This window comes from Canis lupus, chromosome 13 (genome assembly GCF_048164855.1).
Source record: "Canis lupus baileyi chromosome 13, mCanLup2.hap1, whole genome shotgun sequence".
In the NCBI taxonomy this organism is placed as follows: Eukaryota; Metazoa; Chordata; class Mammalia; order Carnivora; family Canidae; genus Canis; species Canis lupus.
The window spans coordinates 7483803-7495956 of NC_132850.1; the positions used below are offsets into that span (position 1 = coordinate 7483803).

The 12154-nt window shown below is 37.1% G+C and overlaps 1 protein-coding gene across 6 annotated transcripts in view; it reads right to left on the reverse strand.

The window, feature by feature from the left end:
* The window catches only part of AGO3 (argonaute RISC catalytic component 3), a 120603-nt gene that overhangs the window by 18123 nt on the left and 90326 nt on the right, over nucleotides 1–12154 (reverse strand). For 5 of the 6 annotated variants that reach the window (XM_072771970.1, XM_072771972.1, XM_072771975.1 and 2 more), the window contains 5 exons: nucleotides 10637–10796; nucleotides 9261–9351; nucleotides 7882–8076; nucleotides 7410–7544; nucleotides 4293–4394 (listed from right to left, as the gene is read on the reverse strand). In XM_072771970.1, coding sequence (XP_072628071.1) covers nucleotides 4293–4394; nucleotides 7410–7544; nucleotides 7882–8076; nucleotides 9261–9351; nucleotides 10637–10796 — 683 coding nt within the window. The remainder of the gene's footprint in view (nucleotides 1–4292; nucleotides 4395–7409; nucleotides 7545–7881; nucleotides 8077–9260; nucleotides 9352–10636; nucleotides 10797–12154) is intronic. The other variant, XM_072771971.1, reaches the window with a different exon arrangement.

A 12154-nucleotide genomic window follows, 5' to 3' on the forward strand; every position in this document is an offset into this window, starting at 1 on the left:
AAAAAAAAGAGAAAAGAGCCAAGGGTAGTCTTTTCTGTTCTTAATGTAAACGTTTTATAAAAGTATAAATATACATAGAACAGCCCATGGATCATAAGTACAGAATGAGGACTGTTCACAAAGTGAAAATACCTATGAAACTAGCAGCAAAATCAAGAAATTGAACATTAACTGCAACCATAAAGCTCCCTGGTGCCCCTTTCCTGGTTATCACACCCAACCTACCCTGCTCTTAGTAGCCAGACTTTTCACAACATAGATAACATTAAGGATTAGGTCTGCTTTTAAACTTTATAATAAATAGCATCATAGGTTATGTGCCCTTTGGGTCTGACTTCCTTGGTTTGACACTGTGTTTGTGAAATCCATCCACATTGTTGCATCATTCTCTTTGTTGTAGAATACTGTTGTATAAATATACACTATTTATCCAATCTATTGATGATTGGCATTTGAACCGTTTGTAGTTTTTGACAATGACCAGTGCTACCATAAACATTAATGTACTATCTTTTGGTAAACACAGATACACATTTCTGTTGGCTATCCTGGAGTAGAGATCCTGGGTCACAGAGCACACATATATTTAATTTTAGTGGATAATGTCAGACAGTTTTTAAAAAATGTTAATTTATACTCTTATCGGCAAAATGCGAACTTTCAATTGCTCTCTACCTTTATTTTTATTTATTTATTTATTTATTTATTTATTTATTTATTTATTTATTTATTTATTTATTTATTTATTTTATTGGTGTTCAATTTACTAACATACAGAATAACACCCAGTGCCCGTCACCCATTCACTCCCACCCCCTGCCCTCCTCCCCTTCTACCACCCCTAGTTCGTTTCCCAGAGTTAGCAGTCTTTACGTTCTGTCTCCCTTTCTGATATTTCCCACACATTTCTTCTCCCTTCCCTTATTTTCCCTTTCACTATTATTTATATTCCCCAAATGAATGAGAACATATAATGTTTGTCCTTCTCCGACTGACTTACTTCACTCAGCATAATACCCTCCAGTTCCATCCACGTTGAAGCAAATGGTGGGTATTTGTCATTTCTAATAGCTGAGTAACATTCCATTGTATACATAAACCACATCTTCTTTATCCATTCATCTTTCGTTGGACACCGAGGCTCCTTCCACAGTTTGGCTATAGTGGCCATTGCTGCTAGAAACATCGGGGTGCAGGTGTCCCGGCGTTTCATTGCATTTGTATCTTTGGGGTAAATCCCCAACAGTGCAATTGCTGGGTCGTAGGGCAGGTATATTTTTAACTGTTTGAGGAACCTCCACACAGTTTTCCAGAGTGGCTGCACCAGTTCACATTCCCACCAACAGTGTAAGAGGGTTCCCTTTTCTCCGCATCCTCTCCAACATTTGTTGTTTCCTGCCTTGTTAATTTTCCCCATTCTCACTGGTGTGAGGTGGTATCTCATTGTAGTTTTGATTTGTATTTCCCTGATGGCAAGTGATGCAGAGCAATTGCTCTCTACCTTTAATGCTATTTGTCTCTTTAAATTTCAGGTGAGTGCCTTTAGGGTATGTTTTTTTTTTTTTTAATATTTTATTTATTTATTCATAAGACACAGAGAGAGAGAGACACAGGCAGAGGGGGAAGCAGGCCCCTTGCAGGGAGCCCGATGCAGGACTTGATCCTGGGTCTCTAGGTTTACGCCCTGGGCTGAAGGCTGATGCCCAAACAAAAAGCTGGGCAGCTTGGGTGGCTCAGCGGTTTAGTGCCGCCTTCAGCCTAGGGTGTGATCCTGGAGACCTGGGATCGGGTTCCACATTGGGCTCCTTGTGTGGAGCCTGCTTCTCCCTCTGCCTGTGTCTCTGCTTGCCTCTCTCTCTCTCTCTCTCTCAGTCTCTCTCTCTCAATCTCTCTCTGTGTCTCTCATGAATGGATAAATAAAATCTTAAAAAATAAATAAATAAAAACAAAAAACTAAGAGCCTGCTGGAAAGGGAGACTAGCATCTCATACCCCAGTTGGACATTTCCTGAGTTTAGAGCCCACAGGCCCACTCTGCCAACTTCAAAGGTGAGAATTCCTAGAAAGAGTTTTGGGAGCCTAAAGGAATGAACCTCAACCCTGAGGCTGTAGCATCAGAAAGAATGAGAATAGACTACAGAAAGACTTGTGTCAGCTCCTACTAGCAGGCTGACAGTCAGGAATACCAGATGAGTTAGAGTCCAAGAAGAAGGAGGGGAAAGAGGTATCTCAGAGTCAGGCTATGGTCTCTACCCTCTATTCAAAGCTACCAGGACCAAAGGTCTAGCTTGTCCCAGGCAGGTGAAGGGTGGAAGGGAGTAGCAAGCTTTGACTTGATTTGTAAAAAAATTTTTTTTAAAGATTTATTTATTCATTCAGAGAGAGCGAAGAGAGAGGCAGAGACACAGGCAGAGGGAGAAGCAGGTTCCATGCAGGAAGCCCGATGTGGGACTCGATCCTGGGTCTCCAGGATCACACCCTGGGCTGCAGGCAGCACTAAACTGCTGGGCCACCGGGGCTGCCCCTTGATTTGTAAATTTATGTTTTAAATTTGAGTGGGGGGATCCCTGGGTAGCTCAATGGTTTGGCCCCTGCCTTTGGCCCAGGGCGTGATCCTAGAGTCTGGGATCGAGTCCCACATGGGGCTCCCTGCATAGAACCTGCTTCTCCCTCTGCTTGTGTGTCTGCCTCTCTGTGTGTCTCTAATGAATAAATAAATAAAATCTTAAAAATAAATAAATAAATAAGTTTGAGTGTAATTTTACCATAAAATAAAACGGGTAAGAGAGAAAACAACACCAATAAAACCAATAAAAATATCAAGAAGCTACGGAATTTGGCTAAAATGTTGAAGGATCTGTCAATTACTGATAAAAATAACAATATGAAAAAAATAATCTCCTATACTGGTTAGAAACAATTGGACTTTTAATTCTAGCTTGTAAAAAATAAGGGTCCTGTTTTTGATCTCTGAGAATTTTGAAATTTTTAATAAAGCTGGGAAGATGTTTAAAAACCAATCTTTAGTCCTTGTGAACTATTCCTCGTTATTTGCTGACTAAAGCAATTTCTTTCTTTTTTTTTTTTTTAAAGATTTTATTTATTTATTCATGAGCGACACAGAGACAGAGACACAGGCAGAGGGAGAAGCAGGCTCCACGCAAGGAGCCCAATGTGGGACTCGATCCCAGATCCCAGGATCATGCCCTGCGCAGAAGGCAGATGCTCAACCGCTGAGCCACCTGGGCATCCCTAAAATTTCTGGTTAAATAGACTGTGGAAACAACCCTGTCGTTAAAGACTTATAATGAACACTTGCATATCAGTGGCATCCAAAAATTGTAGAGGGAAAGCTGTCTAACCAACATTTCCAGAATTCATCTGAACAGAGTATCTTTTTTCTTCTCTATAATATTTATTGAGAAGGCAGGGCAGTAGTGTTCTGTGGGATATATGGATAGAAACACTGAGTTAAAAATACGTGCTCCAATTTTATAGATTTTATCTCTGGAAGGTACTTTTTTTTTGTTTTGCTAACTGACTGTTACTACCCATAGTGAAAAGGTACAACACTGCTTGTGAAGAGGAGCAGATATTAAGACACAGATAAATGAGTGGGATAATAATTTTAAAGCTATAAGAGTGGAAGGGAGCTTAGTGTATGTACGACATACAAAGCCTTAAGAGACAGCTGTTCAGTACAGTACATCTACCTACAATTTGTTTTAATCAATGGCAAGTAAGCTAAAATAGCTTTGGGCTACATTCTCTCAGACAGCTGAGGAAGGAGGATTTACTGTGCTGTTGTAAAGTTCGAGAAGCACTGAATTAAAGCTTATGTTCTCTACTAAGTAACAAAGCTAACAAATTAACAAAATGGTTTTATGAAAAGACTAAGACTCTTAAAATTACTTAACTGAAACTTTAAGCTGTAAATCTACAGTGAAACTCTTTGGCATGCTCAATATCTGCCAGTAAATGCCAAAATTTTCTGTGAAGTATTATCAAAAGAAGCAAATGTCAAAGGAAGAATCAGGTGTATTAAATTTTTTTGAAGTTTTGGGGAAATTCATTCTATTAGACTACTTATATTCTGGTATTGTCATAAAAAAAAAGTGCCTTACTCTAGGTAAAGAATAAGAGATTTATTTGCTGTAAGTTTCACCTTATTTCATGTGGAAACAATTTGGAGTGCAGAGAACAGTGTTTCTTTCTCCTTTCTCTGAGATTTAAGAAAATACACATAAGAATGGTACTTCCTGAATTAGAATATTACCCAAAGAGTAGGCTTACCTGTATTCCAGCATGGCTACAGAGGTAAAAATCAAACTCATACGGGTGTGTGATATCCGTATCGACTGTTGTTCCAGCTGGGATATTGCCACTTCTTCCAACCTAGATTTGTTTGGTCAAAGTTTAAACAAACAGGACAAAGGTAAAGAACATATCTGAAAGCACTTTTAAAAATATATAAATATATAGCCTGACCTTGGGTTTCACTACTTTCAGCTTCAAATATTACTTGAGCAGGCATTAATAGCAGACCTTAGGCTAGTCCTGGTTCCTATTCTACATGTTGCTGAATTGGAAGTTGCTAAACAACAGAGTTACTAGTATCTACTGGTGCTTAGCTAGTAGGTGATCCCAATAGGAGTGGAATGCTTAAAAAATTTTTTTTTTAAAATTACTTTAACTGCTTAAATTTACGGTACCTGGGAACAGCAAGTGCTCTTGAATGTGTAATTTTTGAAAACTAGCATTATCCTTGGAGAACACTGTATTTTCAGAGAGAAAGAATGCTGACAATAACATCAAACGTAGTTACCATTCGTTAATGATTCACGGGCCAGGCACTTAATGTACATTATTTCCAATCCTAAAAATCCTGTGGGTTAGGTATTATTCCCACATGTTTGGGAAGCTTGGGCTCAGGAATATGAGATAATTTGCTGAACTGCAAACACAGAACTGGGAGTCAAACCCTATTCCTTTTATTTCATAGTAGCAGTTTTGACATCTTGTAAGGAATACAGCACCTTGCACAGCTATGATGTGAATATGAATGAAATGGTTCAAAATTTCTGATAACGAAAGGCTTCTAATAAAACACTTTAACATGCGTATGTATACTCACCTGTACTTCCCTATCTCTAAACATGTTTAAAAACAGTATCTCTAAGTCTAGATTTATAAGGCTAACAAATTAGAAACTATTTTACTATTCAGGTATTCTTTCTGCATATGAGGGACTATCAGGTAATGGCTTGAGTTATAGCTGTGTATACCAGCTAGCCTTCACAAGCACAAAACAAAGAAAATAGTTCATAATCAACTAATTTATGTTTATTCTTAACACATAAACCAAATTAACACTTAAAAAAGTTTTACTCTTAGAGAAGTAGGAGGATGAGTTCATATCACAGCTCCACCAATTTCTAGTTATACTATCGAGGGCATAATTCTTTACCCCTCTATGTCTCCGATTCCTCATCTATTAGTAGTAGTAGTATTTAGAACAAAGGTTTAGGAAAAGCAGACAAAATGAAGGAATAGCAAGACTAAACATCAAATGCTAGTAATCATTAAATCTAATTTCAGTTTTCCTAATTCTATGTTTGAAGACACATTTGGTTTTCTAGGTACAAAAATGTACGTAGTATTTTGGGGGTCAAAGGTCTCACTACTATTAGAGAGGTGGTATGTGATTCTGAGTACTCTGGAGCCAGACTGCCTGACCTGAGTCCTATCTCTACCAATTACTAGCTTTATAACCTTGCTGTTTAACCTCACATGCCCCAGTTTCCTCCTGCGGAAAATGATGATAATAACAGTAAATAAATACTTCATGGTGTGGTGAGGATTAAATGAGTTAAATTTATGACACATGCCTAGAACATGTCTATTATTTTTGCTATTATTTCTTTTATTTTTCTTTTCCTTTATTATGACTACCATCACCACTACTCTACAACTGCTAGCCAAACTTTATTGAGCGCTTAGTATGTGCCAAGCACTGTTCTGAGTACATTACATATTTTAATTTACTTAATCCTCTTAACAACCCAATAAAGAAAATATTAGTATCACTCAAACCTTGTTGGGAATGAAATGAGCAGAGATGTTAAGTTACTTGCCCAAAGTTACATGGACAGTGTAACCAAAGACTAAACATATACCAAAGCCAAGATATAATCCTCTCTCCTTCAGTCTTTTCTGTTGAACCCTTTACCCAAGGAGACACCAACACTTGCAGTCCTCAGATTTCTCTGCTCCAAGGTTTGAAAAATGGGAGCCAAGCATAGAAAATGACAGCAAGACTGTTATACTTGCTTATGCTGCATGCAGAGAAAAAGATTTTCCCAGGCATTTATCCCTTCATTTCTAATTATAAAAATACACAGTCATACTACAAAATATAAAAAATAATTCTGTGAGGGATGCCTGGCTGGCTCAGTCGGTAGAGCATGTGACTCTTGATCTCAGTGTAGTGAGTTTGAGCCCCACACTGGGTGTAGATATTACTTAAAAATAAAGAAATCTTTTTTTTTTAATTTCACTTATTTATTTGACGGGGAGAGAGAGAGCACAAGCAGGTAGAGCAGCAGAGGGAAAGGGAGAAGCAGGCTCCCCGCCAAGCAAGGAACCAGATGTGGGGCTCGATCCCAGGAATCTGGGATCATGACCTGAGCCGAAGACAGATGCCCAAGTAGCTGAAACACCAGGTGCCCCCAAAATAAAGAAATCTTAAAAAAAAATTTTGTGAATTTTAAGGGAAACATTTAAAAGTTGGTTTGCATGAATTTCTACTAATCACTCTACAAAGTCCCTAGTTGTTGTTTTTTAAAAGATTTTATTTATTCATGAGAGACACACACACAGAGAGAGAGGCAGAGACACAGGCAGAGGGAGAAGCAGGCTCCATGCAGGGAGCCCAATGTGTGACTTGATCCCAGGACTCCAGGATCATGCCCTGAGCCAAAGGCAGATGCTCAACCACCGAGCCATCCAGGTGCCCCAAGTCCCTAGCTTTTATAAGAACTAATTTTTACAGGATATTTTAAAAAATAAATGCACCTTCCCCCCTCTGATCATTTAAGACATATAGGATTAGAAAGAACAATTTTAAAACAATGAGTTTCTTCACAATAACAAAAAAGCACTAAGGGGATTTTGAATACCTGGAGTGTTAAGAGAAAATCTAGGAAGTTAAAGAGTAACACCCTATTTTTTTTTTTTTTTTTTTTTTGGTAACACCCTATTTTGATGCTTCTTTACTCAAAATCTGCTATGCTGAGACCGGCTACTATATACTGGAACCTCTGATGTTGGCAGAGAGTCTTTGTTCAGTGCTCTATGAACTGTGTGAGATAAGCTTGTTTTATAATAGTATTACAACAGATGTAAGATTACCCTTTCTGTCCTATCAGCACAAAATAATCGAGTGTGATGTCTCTTCTGAACTACAATGTAGGTTATTCCAGGTTGATAGTCTTTCTCCAAACTGATGCAGGCTTCTCGAATTGCTAGTAGTTCATAATATAATACCTAGAGAAGATGAAATGGAAAGATTTGATATAGTCAGCTGTCCTCTTATACATACTTCAAAGTAAGATCATGATTTAGTTTCAGGACTTCTTAATCTTACCACTTTATAGCTAAATATACTTCTCTATTCCATTTTAACTATTATCAGAGCATGATCTTAGCAATCAAGGGCTATTAACTCTACAGCAAACATTTTAGAAGAGAAAATCTAAGCAGTATCAAATTTTGACTTTAGGAATTCTCAGCCTAATTACAACTTCTAACTTCAGCACTAGACACACATTATAAGCACAGTATGTGATTTAACCAAGCCATGATGAGGTCCAAGGCAACCAACCTGCCTAAACTGTCCCTCTGAAACACCATCCCGATAAAAGATGATACGAGTAGGTTTGAACCGAGTTGACTTATAAAACTGAATGAGAAGTTCTCGAACCATGGAGGCCAAGTCCTGGATGATCTCCTGTCGGGGTCTCTGAACTCTTACTGTGGCACAGTATCTGCTTGGGTGGGCATCCATACTACCTACAACCTAGGTTGGAGAAAGTAAAGAAAAATAGAAATTAAGACAATCAAAACTACATTAACATGAATTATTCCACAATAAAAAATGGAAGAAAAATACATGGATTTCATCTAAATTTGTAGTTTACTACAACCTTATTATTTATTTTGAGAGCAATAAAAGTTTATTTTGAGTTCATTTTGAGAATAATAAAAAAATCAATATTTCCCAGGGAAGAATAGACTAAAAGACCCCACTACAGGGTTAAAAATTGTTTTCTGGGGTGCCTGACTGACAGATGGTAGAGTGTGTGACTCTTGATCTCAAGGTCATAAGTTTAGAAGCCACATTAGGTGTAGAGATTATCTAATAAATCTTAAAAAAAAAGTGGGGTAAAAAATTATCTGGCTTTCTGAAGTTTGTAACAAATACACTTAGGGGCGCCTGCCTGGGTAGCTCAGTTCACTAAGTGGCTGACTCTTGGGTTTCTGCTCAGGTCACAATTTTGGGGTCACGAGACAGAGTCCACTGATGGGCTCCACACTCAGTGCAGAGTCTGCTTTAGATTCTTTCCCCCTCCCTCCTTCCTCTTCCTCTGTTCCCAGCCCCTGCTCGTGCTAGCTCTCTCTCAAATAAATTAAATCTTAAAAAAAGAGAAATATACTTAAAAGAACTGACAAGGAAACTTTATCAAATATAAAGGTGGAAAAAAAAATATAAAGGTGGGCAAAAACATAAAAGGCAAATGTTAAATGTAGGAATGGCAGTATTAAAACAAAGAATTCAGGTGAGAAAATATTAGATTGGACAAAGGTAGAAGATATTTTACACCGAAAAAATGCAATCTACCAAGCTCTTATGTAATGCATCTTTCTATAACAAAGACACTACTGAAATACATAAACTCTTGGAACAAAAACTAGCTGAAAATGTATAATCATAGAGAGGTCAAATAGATAAAGTAGGAAACAAAAGATTTGAGTAATACAATTAATAAGCCTCATTTTATAAATATATATGTAACTGTAGTCCCCAAACCAGAGAATGATCATTTTTCTCAAAAATCCAAAGAATACTGAAAGTTGATTCTAGATATTTATATATTTATAAAAGTTGGTTTCAAAGAGAGTATCACTAAAATTCAAAAAGCTGAAATCAAAATGTTGATCATCTACACTTTAGACAAGGTAAACCTGCCTAATGACACTCACAGCAGCAATAGAAGGTTTCTTCCCATCACCAGCTGGTGGATGAGTGACGTCTGCTCCCAAAAAGATCACTGGTTGCTGGAACACAGAAGGTCTTAAACACATTTTTAAAAAGAGTTAGATAATTCATTTTTCATTATGCATTTATCTGTTTATACTACTGCAACACAACTGCAAGCTGCTGACATAGCGAAGAGGAGGTCTTAACAGCCTCCCTCAAAGGCCTGAACTACGTTTTAGTCTCTGAATTTCTAACTCCATGAAGTAAAAGCAATCACAATGGGTGTATGAAATATCTTATTCAGAACAATCTCCTGCTTTAAGCAGTGGTGCTTAAGGCATATTCTTCATAACAGGCATAAAATGATAAACTTCCTCATATTAATCCACCAGTTTGTATCAATCTTTCTGTAATCTACTTACATTTAAACTATGTAATCTTTCAATGAGAAAAAGAATCATTAACCTTTACACTAAAAAGGATTATGGGAATCTACTACTCCCTCTCCTCTGGCCGAAAGTATAAATTTGAGAACATATTATTTTAAGCAGCTAGCTGTTCATCTTATTTTTAAAAACTATACCCTTTAAGACTCAAATGAGTGTCTCTCAGTTTTTGAAAGCCTTGTTGATAAAATACTATATTCATCTCATTTATGAATCTCATCTATTTAACAGAACAGGAAGTAGAGGCAGCATGGAAAAAGAGAAAAAAAGGGCTTTTGTGTCAAACACACATGGGTGGATCCTTATTCTAATGCTGATTTGTAGTGCATACTGGTCAAGATATTTAACTTTTTAAAGCCCTAGTTGCTTCAACTACTAAAGGAAGCCTGTTGTTCAATTCTCCAAACAACCTCTTCCCCAGCACCTGTTTCTAGGTCATTATGTCACACTTCATAAGAGCTCTTAGACATGAAGGTGATCTAACAGGAACACCTGTCATCCCACTGACTGTGGCGGGGTTCATATGGCTTACATGACTGATTTACTTAATTCATATGCTCCACTCAAGACCATCCCTTCTTTCCTTACTTGCTAGGTGAGTAGCCTCATAACTCTGGGTTGAAGAGGACTATCAAATGAGAAAATCCTTCAAGCTGAGGTCTCTCTTTAGTGAGAAGTAAATAAAGCTCTCAATACTTTCTAGGTAGGCAGGAGGTTCTCGGCATATACTAAATAAAAATGGAAGTGAGAGGGGATTTTCACAAGGAACCTCTTAATCTTGCCTGAGACTTTTTTTTACTAAAATGTTTACTTATCTCTCATAGTAAGAATCATCAAAATTGTCTCTTATACTGATCTTAGGTATGGCAATATACAGAAAAATTAAGATATAAATATAACTAAAATTTAATTAAGTGGTTAGCTTATCTTACCTTTGATGAGGTACAAGAATATTATTGATCCCTCCGAGTTTAACATTTATCTTTAGGCACAGGTTTGAGAGAGTTTGAGGGGATGTTTTTATTACATTCTTCACTTGGACACACTGTGTGGCCATACCCAGAAGTGTATCTCCTACACGTTTCACTTCCGCTATGGAACAAATGCAAATACCTCTAGTTAAAAAAACTGTCAACTTTTTTGAAAATTAAGCTACTATACTTCCCCGCTTGAAATACATCATTGTATTACAAGACACCAAAAATTTGAACACTACTAAAACAATGCTGCTAAAACTTAAAGTGTATTGCCTTGAAGATTAGCTTACATATTTAGTGATTATTTCCCTAGTTGTTTTCTTTAGATAAGAAAATATATTTTTAATCATAAAAATAGTATAACCATAATAACTGAAAAACCAGAAAGAAAAATATACATAATACCTTGTTAGTGTTTTATTGTACTTTCTTCCAGTAATTTCCTCATTTATGTTATTTTAAGGCAGTTATACTCATAGTATATTTATAACTTTCAATCTTATTTCCCAACTTTTAATTTAAAAATAGAGTCTTTGGGGGCCTGGGTGGCTCAGTCAGTTAAGTGTCAGCCTTCCTCTCAAGTCATGATCCCAGGATCGGGGGATCGAGCCCCACATCAGGCTCCCTGCTCAGCAAGGAGTTTGCTTCTCCCTCTACCTCTGCTCCTCCCCCTGCTCGTGCTCTCTCTCAAATTAAAATTAAAAAAAAAAAAAATCTTAAAAAAAATAAAACTAGAGTCTTTACAGTGTACAGAATTGGCTGTAACTTTCCCCCTCTTTGCCATTATATCTACCATAAAGAGTTCAGTGTACATACCATTTTTCTTATAAAATACATGGAAGGTATTTTTTTTTTTTTTTATCTATTCATGAGAGACACAGGGAGAGAGAGAGAGGCAGAGACACAGGCAGAGGAAGAAGCAGGCTCCATGCAGGGAGCCCGATGCAGGACTCGATCCTGGGACCCCAGGATCACGCCCTGGGCCAAAGACAGGCACTAAACTGCTGAGCCACCCAGGGATCCCCCATGGAAGACATTTTAAAGCCAAACTTGCATTCTATTTTGCAAATTGTCATTTTCACTCAATAATATAGTATGTTCTGAATCTTAATATATAAATGACTCTTATATGTAATAATAGCAGTTAGCCTATTTTTAAATGCCATTTTCCCTAACCAGTCATACACTGATACATTTTTTGCTTGTTTCAGGTTATCATTATTTCAAACAATGCTACAAATAATATCCTTGTACATTTATTTTTGTTTCATATAACTATAGTTCATGGTTAAATTTCTATAAGTAGAATTCAGGGGTCAGAGGTATATATTTTCAACATTTTATTTTTAAAGATATTTATTTATTCATTCATTCATTTACTCATTCATTCATTCATTCATGAAAGACAGACAGAGAGAGAGAGAGAGAGAGAGAGAGAGGCAGAGACACAGGCAGAGGGAGAAGCAGGCTCCA